The sequence below is a fragment of the Rhamphochromis sp. 'chilingali' genome (assembly GCF_963969265.1).
Source record: "Rhamphochromis sp. 'chilingali' genome assembly, chromosome: 10".
Classification (NCBI taxonomy): Eukaryota; Metazoa; Chordata; class Actinopteri; order Cichliformes; family Cichlidae; genus Rhamphochromis; species Rhamphochromis sp. 'chilingali'.
The window spans coordinates 36,077,640-36,095,146 of record NC_137937.1 but is presented as its reverse complement, the minus strand read 5'-3'; the positions used below and the strand labels follow the sequence as shown (position 1 = coordinate 36,095,146).

Genomic DNA, 17,507 nt, shown 5'->3' with positions numbered 1-17,507 from the left:
CCAGAACACAACAGGCATTTTTCAGATTTTGATTAAAGATTTGAAATAAAATTGATAATAACCACGTTATACAGCATGGACAGCATCATGATCTTTAAACTTTAGCACTGTGCCTGACCTTTGGCCTCATACCTCTTCACAGAAGACAGCAAGATTTGAGAAAAATTCTCTTTTAGTGATAGAGTGGCACAAAATGTGAATGAGGTCAAATGTTGGATCATTAGAGTGGGAGGAGGGATCCCACTGGTGTTCATATCTGAAAGGACAGGAAGATTGTTGGTAAGTAATCAGCGCTCAGGCCTGTTTTAGACTAAAGTAAAATCTGTCATGACCTCAGAGGATTTGGAGAACGTCAGCCAGCACAGACCTGTCAGCGCACACACACACCTGTCTTTCATTAGTCAGCCACAGACTTTTGCTGTGACAGATTGGTGACCTCATTAGGACTTAAGTGAAATATACTACACTCCCATATTTTACCGCAGATATCTAACTTTAACACACAAATTAGATAGAGCCTTCTCTCTGAACCTTCAAATCAGCATGTTTAACCACTTTCTGCATTTTCCCACTTAATGCAATTAAAAAACACATACATGTTGATATATATTTTTAATGGTATTATTACATAAAGATTTTTGTCGTACATACATTTTTATGAAAAAAAACAATCTGGTAGAAAAAATATTGCTCTGGGATGCGATCACACAACGCAGTGGCAACACAGAGCATTGTAACAAGACACACAGCATCAAGAAACTACAGATTGCCATCTGCATAAATACAGTGTGGAAAATGCTTCATTCATGTGCTACATGCTTTTCATGAGAAACATCAGTTGTACAGCTGAACATCAACAGAAACACTGGCTAACACTGGGCTACAATGGCTTTATTCCACTGTAATAACCGGTGTAATAACTTTAACATATGAAGCTACATATTTTTTACTTCTCCTCTATGATCGTGTTCATATTCTGTTGCCATGTTCACCAACAATGTGTGTTCAATTGTAATTGGTAAAACTGAGGATGGATGTGGTTCAGGATGCAAAATGATAATTTGGTAATGCTTACGATTACAACAATATAATACAGCACATTTAAATTATTATACAGCTCTGAAGGATGTAAGTGTGAGTTTGACACTGACCTGATCATGTTTTGAAGATACAGTCAAGAGACTCACAGCAGTGCCTAAAATAATATATAGAATTCTGTTTATGGACACAAATTTCATCCTGTTTTCTCACCTACTTAAATACAGTTTGTTTATTTATCAACCTTCACTCATATCTGGGTAAATGTAGTTTTTTTTAGGTGTAACGGCCAAAAAAGTCTCTGTTTGGTGGCAGGAGTGCTGAATGTGATTTCTTTGGTTTGGCGTATGAAATAAAACTACTTCATTGTTTGGGTTATAATAAAACTGCTGCCGCTGTCCGAGGTGTCTCACACATTAAAAAAACATTACTGTAGGCATAAAACTTTCCTACAATTGAAATACGTTAGTTTGAAGTTTTGTAAACCAAAAACCTCCATGTACGCAAACAAATAGAAATATTTCTTTTTTCTGTGAGACAGGGTGGCTTCATAACGTAAGATGAGACAATCTTATGTAAATGGCCTGTATTTATATAGCGCTTTTCTAGTCCCTAAGGACCCCAAAGCGCTTTACATATCCAGTCATCCACCCATTCACACACACATTCACACACTGGGTGATGGCAAGCTACAAAAAGTGCAAACTAAATATAGAGCGTTCTGATACGCGTTTAAAACGTTTGCACTCACTGCTGTGTGCTCAAATAGTTTCGTCATAGATTAATATGCATTTTTTTTGCCAGTGGAGTAAATTCATGACACTGATTTCAAACAAGTGTTTTATAAAATGTGCAGCCGTCTCCAATAAGTCAAACAATTACATTAAAGACAATATTTGATTTTTAAACCAAACTCTGAGACATTCTGCGTTCCTCGCCACCAAGCTTTTCTTTTTCCCCTGAGATGTCCCGGTGCTCCTATGAGGTCATTGCCATCTGATACACCTACAGCTTGAACCTTCCTCTACACAAGCGGCGGCTCTTTCTTGGCATCTTTATCCCTGTGGTGACGGCGGTGTGCGCTCCTCCTGGGTGGAATGCTGGGAGGTCGTGACTCTGGATTTTTTGGGGGGACAGCCGGTTGCTAAAATGATAGTTTTGATGGACAGTTTTCTCCATGATCCCTCACAGCTGTCCAAGAAAAAAGAGGAGCCTCCAGAGAGCCAGTCCACGTTTTCTTGTTCATTATCACAAATCTGGTGTTCCTAAAAAGTTGGCCGGTGTGTATGTTCAGGCTGAATCACTGAGAGACATTGTTATATCTCAAAAAGTGGCTTGAAAATACAGATTACATCAAAAAGTGATCACAGCATGTGTGACTTAACCAACATGAAAATATTCATGACCTCATTATTTTTTAGTGTTTAAAGCTGAAATCCATTATCTGCTTTAGATGTGTCACCTCCCTGCTAATTTTAGACATAATATAAAACGTTACTTTTTCAGATCGGACTTTGAGATACGTTTTTTGGCCTAATGAAATTAGACGCAACATAATTTCATAAAATAATTGCAAATTTTAAATGATTTTCCTCTGAAATGACATGTTTTATTAGAAGAATAAAAGGCCCCCATACAAAGAATGTATGACTGAAAAGTCACAATGGTGTTTCGCCAGCTTCATTTGATCATCATTTTATTTATCATTTAACAAAACAAAACAAAATAACTATGTAGTCCTCACTCGAGTCATAATCAGTCATAGCATGTTGTCAAGCTGCGATACTGGCAGATCAGTTCGCAGCCTCAGCTTTTCCTTTCAAGTCACATCTGACTCAGTGAATCTCAGATCAGTTGTCATTGCTGTTCTGTGTGGAGGGTTCTTGGTACTGTCCTCCCTTACTTCTAGCTTTCCATATATGAACATAGAAAGATGAGGAGGCAGGCAACATTGCCTTATGCTTTCCACCTGGACACATGGATGGGTGGGGCAGTCTAGAACAGAAGCACGTGACCAAAAATACATTACTGCAGACAGAAATAATCTCCTATCCACCAGTGGTCCTGAACGAAATCGCTTTTGTTTAGCCAGGGGGGGTAGTGTCATTATTGCAAGATTAAGAGCATCATTCTTATTCTTGCAAGACAGCAGAACAAACTGAAAGTCTCTCTGTCAAATACTCCTCATCAAGAATATTTCTAATGTTATGGATTTCAGCTTCATCGGTATGTACACGGATGACGACGTAAAACGTGACAGAGCATCGTTAACTCAAACACAGCATCCAGCTATTGTCATAGCTTCAAAAAAGAAAAGCTCAGCAGTTGTACCGGTCAGCCCTTTGAGGTTTTTCACACAGTCTGTAGATACCTGGAATGCTTTGAATGTGATAAATAACCATTGTCAGTTTATGGGGTACGTCCATTTGTCCAATTTCTATAAACCTATCCAAACCTGTACTTGGGCCAGTACTTGACTTGCGTATGCCTCGGTGTGGTTCCTGCTTGGATGTTTGCCTTTGCCGCGGGTGGCTTTGGAGGTGGTGGGAGTGGGGTTTTCCTCCTCTCTTTGCTCCTGTCTGTGATGGTGAAGCCTTGCTCGCCCTTATCGTGCATGCTGACCCTGGGCAAGAAGTGGGTAGAGACATGTTGGGATTTGACCCGGGGGCTGGAGCCCATTTTAGCTTTCCCCCTCTTATTAAGGGCCACAAACCACTCGCGACCTGTCCTGTGGTTCCTGTGGATTACTGAGGCATAAGTGTTGTAGCTGTTCTCCTGGAAACGTTCCCTGAACTTACAGTCATCCGTGAACCGTTCCTACAAAAGAAAGGAAATGCAGGGTGTTAACAAGTATTATTCCGTGTCATTTTCTTGTATTTCTTTCTTGTTTTCTGAATAATTGAACCTTGCTGTATTTGCAAACAGTCCCAAGTCATTTTCACACACGTGATTCTTGATCTGTGCATATCCAAACATGTAATGTAACCTAAACTTGTTTACCTTGTGAGTGGACACAGAAAAAGTCATTACTAAATCTTTTAGCATTATTATTTTATTTCATTTTTTGCAAGAAGATCTCACTTTCACATCAGCACATACACACAACTACTGTGAAAAGCTTCTGTGCTTTCTGTGACAAATTTCCTTTGCTGTGAGATTTTTGTCCTTTTCCTACAAAACCGGAAATGCACACGTGAGGATTTACTGTTCATGTCGTGGTCTGGGTGGTTTTCCACAGCATCAGCTCCTCCCCACTGGGTGGAGTCTTTGTTGTTCCTCACCTGATGGCAATCGTACCAGCAGTATTTATGACCGGCGCACTCAACTGGTCTTCACCAGATTATCTGCCAACTTTAGTCATTTCTCGGCCTCACGTCCGTTCCTTGGTGACTCATCGTGTGTATTAACCGTATCTCTGTTTTTCTCGTCAGCCTCTGAAACCCACCTACCAAGCTCTCCTGGATACCAGTTTGCTGCCGCCGGTAATCCCTCTCCGTTTTGGAGCTGCCATTCTCTCCTGCCTGCCTCCCTGCATTGCATGCAGCACCCACCTGGACCTCTCCTGCCTCCCCCCTCCACGCAACCCCCACCTGCAAGCTTGTAAGACAGCTCAGTGTACTATCCTTAGATTCACTCGCAACCCTCTGTGGGATTCCCCTGACTGCTCTGTCCTCTGTTTCAGTGCCCTGGCCCGCCACAGTTTCCCCTGCCCAGTACCTGCACCCAGTTATCCCTGCCATCTAGTTATCATCACAGTATTTTTCTCTCGCCTCAGACATCTAGTTTATGTTCATTGATTCTAGTCTGCACTTTCTGTTAGCCTCTGAGCATTGTAAAATAAAATCTCTTTTCGTTACACCTCACCCCTGGCCTCCGGTTTTGAATCTGCACTTGAGTCCATCCCATGTCCACGGGCCACTGCGCCTGACAGTTCACCTACCAAACTCTACCTTCAGGTCCACTTACAGAAACCTGAACTGAACCTGGACCTGCACACACTATAAAAATAGCATGAATTTACATTTCTAATGAGACAGCTGGGTCATGCTTGTGCTGCAATAATTGCAACAGATGTGCAGAAGCATCAGATACTCCTTGGTGATGGGTTTAATAAGTCATCTACATCAGCGGTCCCCAACCCCCAGGCCTCGGACCGGTACCGGTCCGTGAGTCGTTTGGTACCAGGCCGCGAGAGTTGAGGCTCAGGTGTGAAATGTCTGGTTTTCAGGGTTTTTATCGGTTTCCAGCGTTATTTTGTTATCGTTTTTATCGTTAACTCGGTTTTCCTGAGTATTTTCACGTGTGTTATGAATAAATCTTCTTCTTTTTTGGTACCGGTACTAGTTTTATTTTGTTGTATTTATCCGCGACACCTTAAAGGCCGGTCCGTGAAAATATTGTCGGGCATAAACCGGTCCGTGGCGCAAAAAAGGTTGGGGACCCCTGATCTACATGATTTCATTATCACAGTCACACCTTCACTGACAGCAGCAAAGCCACAAAACTCAAAAGGCATCTGCTATTGAACTCATTCAGGAAGAACTTCAGAACGAAGACATGGGCCGGCGTTTTTATGATCATTCTTCTTCTTACAATTTAATCAGCAGAGTTATTGTATTTTTCTAAACTGTGTTGGATAAGATGGATTTTTCCTCATGTTGAAACAAAAGTTTTCATCCCACCCAGGTTCTCAAACAGAGGATGAGGAATGGGGCAGGTTTAAATCAGACTACTCGTGTATGAATAGTGCAGATAATATCAGCAAGTCTGCAAAGTAAAATCCTTAATGAATTATTACTAATAATCTAAATGATCCAAATATTATTCCCAAACACTGCTTAACATGCCTGCGATAGTTTGGTTATCCAAGAAGAACCATAAAGCTTAAAGTTTTCCAGATGGACCTGACGCACATAGTTGGACTGCATCAAAATTGTATTATTTGGGTCGCAGGTTTGATCAGACTTTGTCTACCAAAGTATTAGAAAGAGATGTAAAAATGTAACACTGGCATGCAGCACTGCATTCTGCACACGTGTCATGCACAGAGATGCAGATATTCATTGAATGTTCCCGTTTTGTGCCTAAATATATCTCGGGTGGGAAACTTTGACATGTACCCAGGGATGCCGGCTTTCTTGCTGCAGCATGACTTCCTTGTATAACCTCCTGCCATTCTGAAATAAAACAAACTGTTCTGCTTTGCTGAAGAGTGCAGCATAGCAGAAAATGATGCCATTACAGCGTTCGGTAAACATGCCAGTCACAGGAGAGTGCACTGCGGCCGCAGCAGAACAGCGCAAACCTTTAAGTTATTCAAAGTGACCGACTGTTTCTTTTAGTTGTTGTTTTTAAAGGACGATTTTAAGAAAAAAGTATAGAACTCCAGAGTCACAGCTGTGGGTGGACTGAAATGAAATGCTACATTTGAGCAACTTACCGTCTCTGGAACCAGTCAGGGAATTAGACGTTGGAAACAAATCCACTGGAGCGTGTATGAATGTACTCTCTCACACACACATGCAGGCACGTATACACACATAAGCATGCATACCAAGAAGAAGATTTGGCCCGTGCTGCGTTTCATAGGATTTAATAGCTGCAGCCAGATTCCAGAGATCTCATTGTAAAAATCATAATGCTTGTACAGCTGTTTAACCTGGCTCCTACCCTGCAGGATAGGTTACAGTCTTTTAAAGGGTCCGTTCCCATGATCCTTGATATATATACATGCATATATACATATATATATATATCAAACATCTTGTAGAGACTCGGTACAAAGGTAAGACATAACACATCCTACATTTTTCCAACTAAATGCGCTGTGATTTTAAAATGATCCTTTACTGAAATATAGTGAAACAAAGCATACAGCGTAGTTCAGTTTATTTAAATAAAAAACGAAACCTAAGTGTCAAAATGAGCTTTGGTGACTGTGGAGGCTGTTTGACTGCAACTGATTTCTTAACATTGTCATGGTCAAGAAACTAGTTTGTGTTGAATTGAACTTTGTGGCATGGCGAATGATCCTGATGGAAACAGGCGTCAGAAGATGAGTACACTGCTGTCATAAAGGATGGACGTGCTCAGGAACAATATTAATGTAGGCTGCGGCCTTTGAACATATTCATTTGATACCAAGTGTCCCAAGAAAAAAATCCACCATACCATTACATCACCACAAGCAGCCTGAACTGTTGATATAAGGCAGGACGGATCCATGCCGTCATATTGCATTCCAAATGTCACAGCAGAAACTGAGACTCATCAGACCAAGCAGCGTGGTCTTCTGGTGCTGTAGCCCGTCTCGCTCAGAGTTCAGTGTGCTGTGCATTCACAGATGTTCTTTGGTAGGCTTTCTTTTTTAACAAGTGGTTATCTGAGCTGCTGTTACCTTCCTATCACTTGGAAGTCTTTCTATTCTCCTCTGATCTCTGGCATGAATTATTTTCTCTTTTTTTACATAATTAACTTTGGGCTGTAGACATGTTTGTGTGGGATACTCTTAGTATTTAAGCACTTACAGAAATACTCAACCAACAACATGAAGTTGTAACTTAACTCACCTTTCTCTGAACCTGGTATATAACTTGACGGTACATGATACAGTTCCATTTATACAATCATTTGCATAAAAGGAGACCAGTTGTTACAAAGTAATACATTAGATTACTTTTTATTGTAACAAAGGATATAATGCATGAGTGTTTTAATTTAAACGATCAATTATTTAGTTACTTAATAGCTTCTCTGTTCTGTTTGTTAGGAAACAAGAAAAAAAAGACAAATCCTGACATATTTGTAATGCTTCTGTTTCCCTCTGACTCACACACACGATCCTGCTGTTGTGTTAGTCAGGTTATCTGATCTGATGGCAGAGATGTCATCAAAGGCCTGAACACCTGGCATTATTTTGTGCCTCAGTGATGATAAGTGTCTCCTGAAGGACTCTACTTCACATTTTGAAGTGCAGGCTGAGCACAGCTCCTGGTGGTGAGGCCTTTCTTTAATTAATTATTTCATTTGTGACAAATTAAAGTGATTAGTGGTATTTTCTGCCACTACACAGGCTTGCTTTTAGCTATGTATGTGTGTATCACTCTCTCTTTTATCTATAACCCCTCCCTCACTGTTTGTTTAACAAATGCTGGCGACCCTTTCACCTTTCAGAAGATTATGTTTGCGATAGCCTGCTGAGTAGGTCACGCAGAGCAATGTGCATCTGTCTCCTCGCCCATTATTCAGCGAATAAACTGCCACTGTGAAAACATCTAAACAGTAAATATGACAGACGATGCAACAGATACAGTTCAGCACGTCACCTGACACCCTGCCGCGAGGCCTGAGCCTGAGGCCCCCGAGGTTTTACATCCACCAAATCATCAAGGCAGTTAAATAGCACAGTGCAGCTGTAGTCACAGATTGGAGTTTAACTGTACAAATATTCCTCTGAAGGCAGAGCCGCTCTGGAGGCAAAAATACACTCCAACTGCAGGAAGCAACGAGACTATCAGAGTGCGAGGCATCTAACCAGCGAAGCTCTACTACAAAGAAAGAAAATATCAACTATATAAGCTGCAATGTGCACAAGAATATAAGCGTAAAAGCCTGAGATCATCCTGCAGAGGCAGCAAAGTGTTGAAATGTGACAAGAAAAAATCTGAACTCCACCTATCAAGGCAGATGTCACTGAAAGTTTCAGAGTTATTTTACAGATAATAATATGCTATATATAGAAAATGGATCTGAAAGTGAGGCCAATGTTGAAGCGGCTTAAACATGCATTCCTTCAACTAACCAGCAGGAGGCAACTCTCATTTGTATAGATGTCTATGGCTTCTTGCTCTATAGTCTGAATAAAAGCTTTCCTGGGGAGTTCATAAGGTCAGTCACTACTTTCAAGTCATAACGAACACATGAAATTTATCAGTATGACTCATGGTCCTCATTAGAGTTAAAAATGAGGTTAAAATAGTTAGAACTACATCGTTAGCCAATGACAGTGTACCCAGTGTAGTGTAAAAGGTTTTGTGGTCACACTCGTGATCTATGAGGTTATAAAACATGAATGTAGCTTCCAGAGTGGAAAAGAAGCCAGTGCAAATTGCATTAAACCAGAATTCTATGTTAAGGCCACCAGATTGCAATACCTACAGCTGCAGGAAGATTTCTGCTCCCGTACTCGTCTATGGGATAAAGGATTTCTGATTTGACCTCTGTTAACACTTTTTCCTGATGAGTTTATTGGGTCAAACACTCTCCAAAGTGTAGCTTTTGCTCAGAATTGAGGACCATCTGTGGCATATTTGACTTCACTTGTCAAGTGACTGTGAAAACACTCATCTCGAGGCCTCAAAATCAGAGACGGTATATCAAGAACACTTTTGTAGGGGCCCATAAATAATCCTTGGAAACATTAAGGTGTGATGCTTGGTCCATATAAACTAAAAAACACACAAAACCACCAACAGATTAGGATTACAGTGTCGGTGACCTCTGCATAGTATAAGCCATGCAGTTCATGGCATGGAGTTGTGGTACCAAGCAGAAAATCCCTGATCCAGTGATGATTGTAAGGTAAGGTTTAATTATTAAGCGCTTTTCGTAGACAGGCAGTCACAAGGCGCTGTACACAAAGGTTAAAATAAAGAAAACATTAAGTAATAAAATAGACAATATAAACAATGCAAAAGTATTGATTAAGTTTTTAACTGCTTTTTAAAGGTTTCCACAGTGTCAGCCAAACGCAGTTGTGGTGGTTCCACAGCCTTGGTGATTGTGTACTCAAGACTTCCAGAAGAACAAAATAATTATCTTTAGTTTGAGGCAATACCCAACAGCGCTATGTCACATTGTTTTCTCCTAATATCCAGCTGATGTAGTTTACATTGAAATCTTGTTTGCGAAGAACTGAGACCTCGAAAAAGTTTATTTCAGGGCTAATATAAGCTGGTTAACAAATCTCTGCTGGTGAATAGCACACAGTCACATGTGTATAATTTTAATAACAAGCTGTGGCTGAGAATCCACTTTGAGGGAAAACGCTGCATCGCTTCCCACTGACATGGTTTCATGAAACAATGCTGGGAGCTGAGGGGCCATAAATCGCTCAGCGTGAGCACCGCTGCAGCTCACAGACGCTCCGGCTCTCCGATTGTTGCTTGTCCAGCTGATTGTTTACTCAGCATATTGATTTTCAGTTCATGGCTCACTCCTCTTTATACTATCAGACGTCCCAGACTGGAATTAATCTGCTCTTCACATTAGCACATGCTAATCGGGAGCTGCTTCTATGTCTGTGCGTGCCAAGACTCCCGCTGATGACTCGTCAGTGCGGCTGGTTGTTGGCTGTCCGGCCTGCTCACGGCGGCAAGGCCAAGCTGCTGTGGGTAGATTTGGGCTTACTGTGTGTTTGGGGGAATTTGAAAATCTTCAAAACTGTGCCTACAGATTACAGCAGTGTGCCTTGACATGTTGATGTCAGATTTAGGGATTTTTGTTATGCAGCACAGATATAAAGCTGCACAAGCTAATAAATAAAACAAACAGAAAAGATTCTAATGAATAAATGCACCACGAGTCCAAACGATGTTTGATTCCAGCAGAAATCAGCATCATATCAGCAGAAAATAACCGTTAACAAATTCTGGTGCTGAGTTTATATGTTTGCAGGAAGTCTCAGAGCACGACGAGTGGTCAACAAAGACAATACTTAAAGTTTTTAGGTCTTTGCAGGTATGTTTTTATAAGACATTTGCCACTTTCATCCAGCTTTACACTTCTTGACAGACCCATTTCTAGCAGCAGCAGTCACCAGTGCACTACACTATATGCTACAGAGCGGCATATTCACTAACCAAACAAGGTGAGTGACTAACACTTGAGCATAATTACAAGTAGCAGGTATTTGTCTCCATATGTAGTTTGTTCTTAGAAAGCTAAAGCTAGCTATGTGTTAGCAAGCTGCTATAGTTAGCTAGTGCACTCACAAAGAATAATGGTGCTTTCTGAATAATCGATCATATACTCTGTCAAGATTTACAAGTTTAATACAGATCATTACCAAATGCTTTTACGCTCATTAGCATACCGAATGTCCCACTTCTTTCTTGTGTTAGCGTTTCATGTTTAATTGTCTGTATCCACGTCTTGTCCTCATGTTTTTCATTTAGGTAGCTTACAAAGACTTTAGTAGTATAGCACCAACAGTCATGACAATGCTCTATATATATTAGAAGGTAAAGACCCTACAATAATACACAAAAAATCCAACAATCTGACGACCCTCTATGATCAAGGGCTTGGCAAATGTGGGAAGGAAAAAAATCCCTTTTAACAGCAAGAAACCACCGGCAGAACCAGGCTCAGTGAAGGGCAGCTATCTGCCATGATCTGAGTGGCAAACTTAATTCTGAGTTTGGCACAAAAACTCAAACTACAAAAACTTATTAGTTACAGTTTTTGTAGCATCAACTATTATTTCACATGTCATCACTGCAAGTTACCAGATTTCACTTGGATTCCACACTCACCATATCCCTGCTAGTGTTCTGTGTAATCCACTTTAATAGTTTGTGGACGAATACACATTGTAATTACAGGTCTGCAGCTGGATGATAATGTTGATCAGTGTCTGCCTGATATGGAAAAAGGCAGCTTGCTAGCAATAATAATATGATGAACATACAATATATAAGCATATATGACAGTGTAAACATTAGTAAGGCCCTGACCTTTATAAATCCAAACTGCACATAACTAATTAATCATATTAAAAGCTGCTTAATTGGGCAACAACATTCCAGTCAGCACTTGCTTTGTGCCCCCTCAAGTATCCACACACTGTATGTGCTGAGTGAATTTAATAGTGTAGGAACTGAGTGGGATACTTACAGTTGCGTGCAGCCGTCCTCTTTTATTCATGGCCAGGAATCTGTTACTGTAGACCCCTTTGATACCGATGACCCCCTGAGAAACCGCAAAGAGCTCCAGGACACCTAAGAGGACAAACAACATGATCTGATGATTGACTGGTGACAGGATGTATTTTTACTCGTCTTGTGATTTTCTGTCTCTTGCTGCTCGTCCTCACTCCGAATAACAGACTTTGACATGATCTACTCTGCTGTCATGTCAGCGCTATTATCCTGTTCAGCTGCACCGTTGAGACTTATCTCTTAGTGGGCTCTTTAGTAGGCTTCTTTAGATCGCTAGTGTTTGCATGAATAGAAAAAAGGGAACACGGAGCAGTAGTTCTATCTTTAATTATTCCAAATCTCTATGACGAAAGATTTTTATGGGCTGTTTTGGAGGAATCAGTTGTTATGAGTAAGAACCAAACTGAGGGATACTGGTGTATAAAATATTTGGGGGCCACAGAAGAACACCTCCTGAGGCACAAACCTATCGCCACCATCGCCTCCTTCAGTGTTCATGGCGTGTTTAATGGCTGAACACTGAAGGACCAAATACCAAAGTTGCTTCATACAAAAATAATAAGCAAAACCATTTTATTATTAATGAAAACATTTTATGCAAACGTAAAAGTGTACCGTTAAAGTGTTACTATGAAGATGTGCAAAGTGTTTGTTATTTACATCAAATATACCATATGAAATGTTCTGAACAAATGCACGTGCCTAACTGGACATGCCACTGAACTGGACCACGTTTGGAGGATTGTCAGTGATTTGTAGTGCAGCTAGCTGACTACTTAAACAGACCATCCACAAAGTTATTCCTTTAGTTATGATTAGTAAATTAGTTTATCTTGCTAACAAAGCTTGATATTCTCCAAAAAGTTGATTCTGTTCATCTGGACGTAGCGTTTTGTGGGAGAAACGTTTCGTCACTCATCCAAGTTACTTAATCTCAGTGGTCATTGATCAGTGGGTTTTGATCAGTGGTTGTTGATCAGTGGTTATGATACTTTGCATAATTAAGATTAAGTTGCTGACCTCCCAGCCCATTGTTCCTTCAGTGGGCTGGTTTCAGTCATTATGCAAATGTACTGTTTATAAGATTTGGGGAAACCTGCAGTCAGCTGAGACTGAAGAAGTCACCTGGATGAGTGACGAAACGTTTCTCCCACAAAACGCTACGTCCAGATGAACGGAATCAACTTTTTGGAGATTTACTTTCCTGGATGATTGAGCATGCATCAAAAAGCTTGATATTGTTGATCCTATAATACCCTTGGTATCATATTTGATAAATACGTTTCTGAGACATGATCAGACATGATCAGTGCTCGCCATAATTTCAAAATGTTATGGACAAAATTCTTTTTTTTGTCTAAAATTAACATTGTTGTTAACAAAAAGTTGCCAAAAACACTCAATTGATACAAATGTGATACAAAACATATATAATAAAAATATAATAAAAAATATATCATACACAGCATGATATAGCAAAAAAAAGTGGATTTTGTTATAAGGGTTGATAAACATCTCAGTTCTAAAAAAATCTGAATTTTCTGGCTATTTTTTGATGGACTGGGTCTTACAGGGTTAAGTGATAGCATGTTGAACTAAACCTTACCTGTGCTGATGGCTTATGTGAGTATTTGAGCCATGAATAAACTTGGATAAATACACTTTTTTTCAATTAGAGGAACAACACACAGGCTCAGAGACTACTGCAGGGGAGAGTAATGACTGAATGCCATACAAAAGTATAGAGAAAACCTAAGCTTAATATGATTTATGAGGGAAATATAAACAGCAAGACTGTGTGAATGCAGCTGTGCTGATCTTTATGTAACTAAAATTTCAATCAGATTCTTTTTATGATAAAAAAAAAAAACTTTGAGAAAACTGTAAATTGTGGGGTGTGGGGCATAAATCCTTTTCTGCTTCTGAAGCGGTCAATGCCAGAAGAAGTCCCTGAACCTCTGCATTAAACAAAAGATTAAATATAATGAACTGTGAAACTAACTCCCCAAAAATGCACACACACTGTTGGACCCACACAGAAATAAATCAATAAATAAAGAACCACTGTCCTGAAGCAGAAAGGTCTCGCATCCAAACTCGAATGTGAGCATTTGAGTTAAATCTAAGAGTTGAATCTGATGCTGCGTGATGGTAAAAGAATCTTCATATTACAAATCCAAGACGCCCAGTCTCCTGCTAGTCTGCTGCCCTGTCATTCAGGCTTCAAAACCACATGGCTGAAATCCATGTAACCTGACAACTCTTCTAAAGGGGACCATGAAATGGAGGCACAAGTGCACTTTCACGGTGAGCTTTTGCTGTTTCGTCAACGGATGAGCGATGAAGGATCTGATGGTGCAGTAAAAGCTGAAAATCTGATTTATGGCTTTAGTTTTGTGGCCTAGCTGACACAGGACTTCATAAACAGAGAGGTGGGACTTTTTGCATTTTGAAACAGCTAAATTTAACAGTTCATTTTCCCTTAAGGGTTTTTATTTAGATAAATGTTTACTGTCAAATTGCACATTACTTTGTGCTGTCACTTAGAAACTAGTGTTCATGGTCAACATCTACTTGAGTGTGAAGGAGTTTTTAGTGTGAACAGATAGCTTTCAAAGTGCCAGGCATGCTCTAAAAGTCAGATTATTTAGTGAAACTGTGATGTTAGTCATCTCCCTGTAGAGGTGTAAATGAATTTGAAACAGGGGGAAATGGTTACACCTCAGACATTTCAAGTCATAATTCAATTTTCCAAATCTATAGGGGGATTTTTTTTAGTTCGTCCCTTCAGAAACACACAGGCAGCTGTAAGATTCATACCCAACCTATACATTTAACTATATTACTCTGTGATTCCAGAATTCTGTTATGCATTTATCAGCAACAACAAATATCAACTCGTTTGTTTGATCTTTGTCATTCATGATCATTAATATTTCAGAATTTCAGCTCTAAACAATCCAGCGTGCAGGATGACGCTTAAGTCGAATATCTGCACTGCAAACATCAGCGTTTGTTTGTGGTTCCAAAATCTCATTTCTCTTAAATCATCTGAAAATCAATTTCACTTTAATACTTGAGTCTGCAGCTCAAATCATTAACTTTGCAGGTACAACAAACAATAAATGTTTTAAAAGAAATCTGTTTTTTTGTGCATATTGTCGCGTTGTTGCGATTATGTCAGTCGTGCTGAGTCGCAGTCCAATACATCCTGTTGCACCTGTTACTTCTACAAATAGTCTACCTGCCAACATCCCCGGAGAGACACAAACAAGGCTCGTCAAACAGATGCCTGCTCAGATATTTCACAGGCTCGGGCAGCCTAAGTTTAGCAGCGCGCTCCTTACCGTCTTTATGTGTAAATCATTGTTCAAACTTGCAGGGATGGCAGTCAAAATAGACATCGCTGCAGACAGAACGGGGATCAATTGGAACAAACACAGGATCCAAGTGCGCATTCTCAGCGGGACGCACCGGATTCATCCAAGCCTCAGACCTTCATAAATTAGTACTTAGGCTGCTTCGTGCACAGTGAGGCCGGACTGAATGACTTACTCAGCTGGTTGGGCTCATGGCTGCCGTTGACTCTACCGTCGGGATGAATCTGGAGATGGAAGCCGATGCCAACCCTACAGTAGAGTCTGCAAGTCCTGCGTCCCGAACGGATCCCCTCCTCCAGAAGTTGGTGCTCCAAAGAGACGTGCTGAGCTCCCGCAGCGGTGCAAATCAAGTGAGCGAAGGTCAGAAGGTAAAGAGGAACATTCATTCTTTCAAAAAGGAGACACCCGCGAGGCCACTTCTAGCATTTTGGTCTCGCTCCTGAGATCTGAGCACCAGAAACCGTGCGCACGCACTGCATGCAGCGCTCCTAGGCATTACCCCGGCTGCAGTAGCTGGAGTGGTTCTGCTGGCACGGGGATATTTATAACGCCAATGATCTCACTTCTCGATGCATGCCTGAGCTCTAAAGGACGCTCTTTCATCCAGATTTTGTCGCCGAGATGCCACTCCTGCTCAGCACCGACCCACAGCAGCGGGGCGTGATGGAAACGCGACAGACACCGCACATTTTCCAAGCAATCGTCCGCGCCAGGACGCACTGAGCGCGGCATTTTACGCACAGGGAAACGACATGTTAATAGAGCGTGGACGCGATTAATTCGCACTTGAAGCGACGAGGACAAAATATTTCGCTGTGGACGCTTCTTTCCGTAAAAGAAACACCGGACGGCAATAATGAAACACCGCTCGCAGGAGTGAATTCAGAGAGGTTCGGGCTGAGATCCTCAGGTGGTACAGCAGGGTTTTAACACTGGCTCACCGGACACTCAGGCAGCCGTATTTATAGGCCTCAGTCCACCTTTTCATCTGATGCGTCCACACATTTGGTGAACAAGCGTCAAGCTGACTAATGTATTCTGAGCAGTGTACAGTGGCGGGAGAGACAATGCAATTATCTGTTTGTGGTGTGGATTAATGCAACAAATAAATAAATAAATAATATAAGGAAGATATATGAGTAACATATTTATGTATAACATTTCTCCCTCCCTTCCACCCAAGTTTGACTTTTGCTACTTCAAAAGTCATATCCCCTTGAACCTGTTGAACGACCCCGTTAGGATGGCTGTTTTTGCAGTAGATGTTACCAGGAAAAGTGCCCAAACACTGAAAGCCCCAAATAAAAACATGCCCTATAACCAGTAACACAAAGATGCAAGATTACGTGATTCTGTACAGAACTGCATATTTATTTTTGTCAGGCTTTATCTTACTGGTTCAAGGTCAGCGAAAAAAGTTTGTTAGAAGATCACAGCTCCTGTGGACCTGAAATGACACAAGTGAACAGCTTCTGCAGAGATCACTGCCTTTTGCTTGATTTCCAGTCAGTGCCCGTTCTCACTGCTTACTACACTAGCTGTCATTCTGAGGATAAACATGTCAAGCCTTAATCTGTAAACAATTAAATGTCTTTTTATGTTTTTCTTACTTATAAAATGGGCATTTTGACCCATCACAGAAAGAAAAGCATGGGTAAATCATAAAAGGATCAATCTGGATGCATCAGCTTCAAAGTCTTCTTACTTTCTGGCTTTTTGTCAAGGGAACCTCCTTAATGTAACTGATAACAGCTATGCTTTTCTTACTATGTGTGTCTAAAAATGTGTAAAAATGTCTTAGATATAGTAATCTGTCATCTTGAAACTGATGCTTACCACAGTCTGAATGTTTGTCCTGTGACAGACGAATCTTCCTTTTTCTGGTTTTCTGATTTGTTACGTGTACATGACAAATAAAAACTTGACCAAAACACATCAGCCATCCCATTTAGTTTAACCTGGCAGGATTCAGTAGTTGTCCAGCAGAACTGCACAAGTCAAATGTGTTTATTTATTTATTTATGGTGTGAAATTCCCTTTTTGAGATCTGACACAGTTTTCTTGCTAAGCTGCAGCAAAGGGATAATAAGGCCCCGTGTATGGCTCAAACAAATGTGCTTGTTGGATTATGTACTCTCTCTAGTAAACA

At 40.7% G+C, this 17,507-nt stretch overlaps 1 protein-coding gene across 1 annotated transcript; it reads right to left on the bottom strand.

The window, feature by feature from the left end:
* Positions 1–646: 646 nt before the first annotated feature.
* Positions 647–17,273, bottom strand: fgf5 (fibroblast growth factor 5). The gene is made up of 3 exons (XM_080894903.1): positions 15,534–17,273; positions 11,935–12,038; positions 647–3,855 (listed from the first exon to the last, which is right to left on the bottom strand). The coding sequence occupies exons 1-3, from the start codon at positions 15,742–15,744 to the stop codon at positions 3,484–3,486; spliced, it is 687 nt and encodes a 228-aa protein (XP_080751029.1). The 5' UTR covers positions 15,745–17,273; the 3' UTR covers positions 647–3,483.
* Positions 17,274–17,507: the final 234 nt, after the last annotated feature.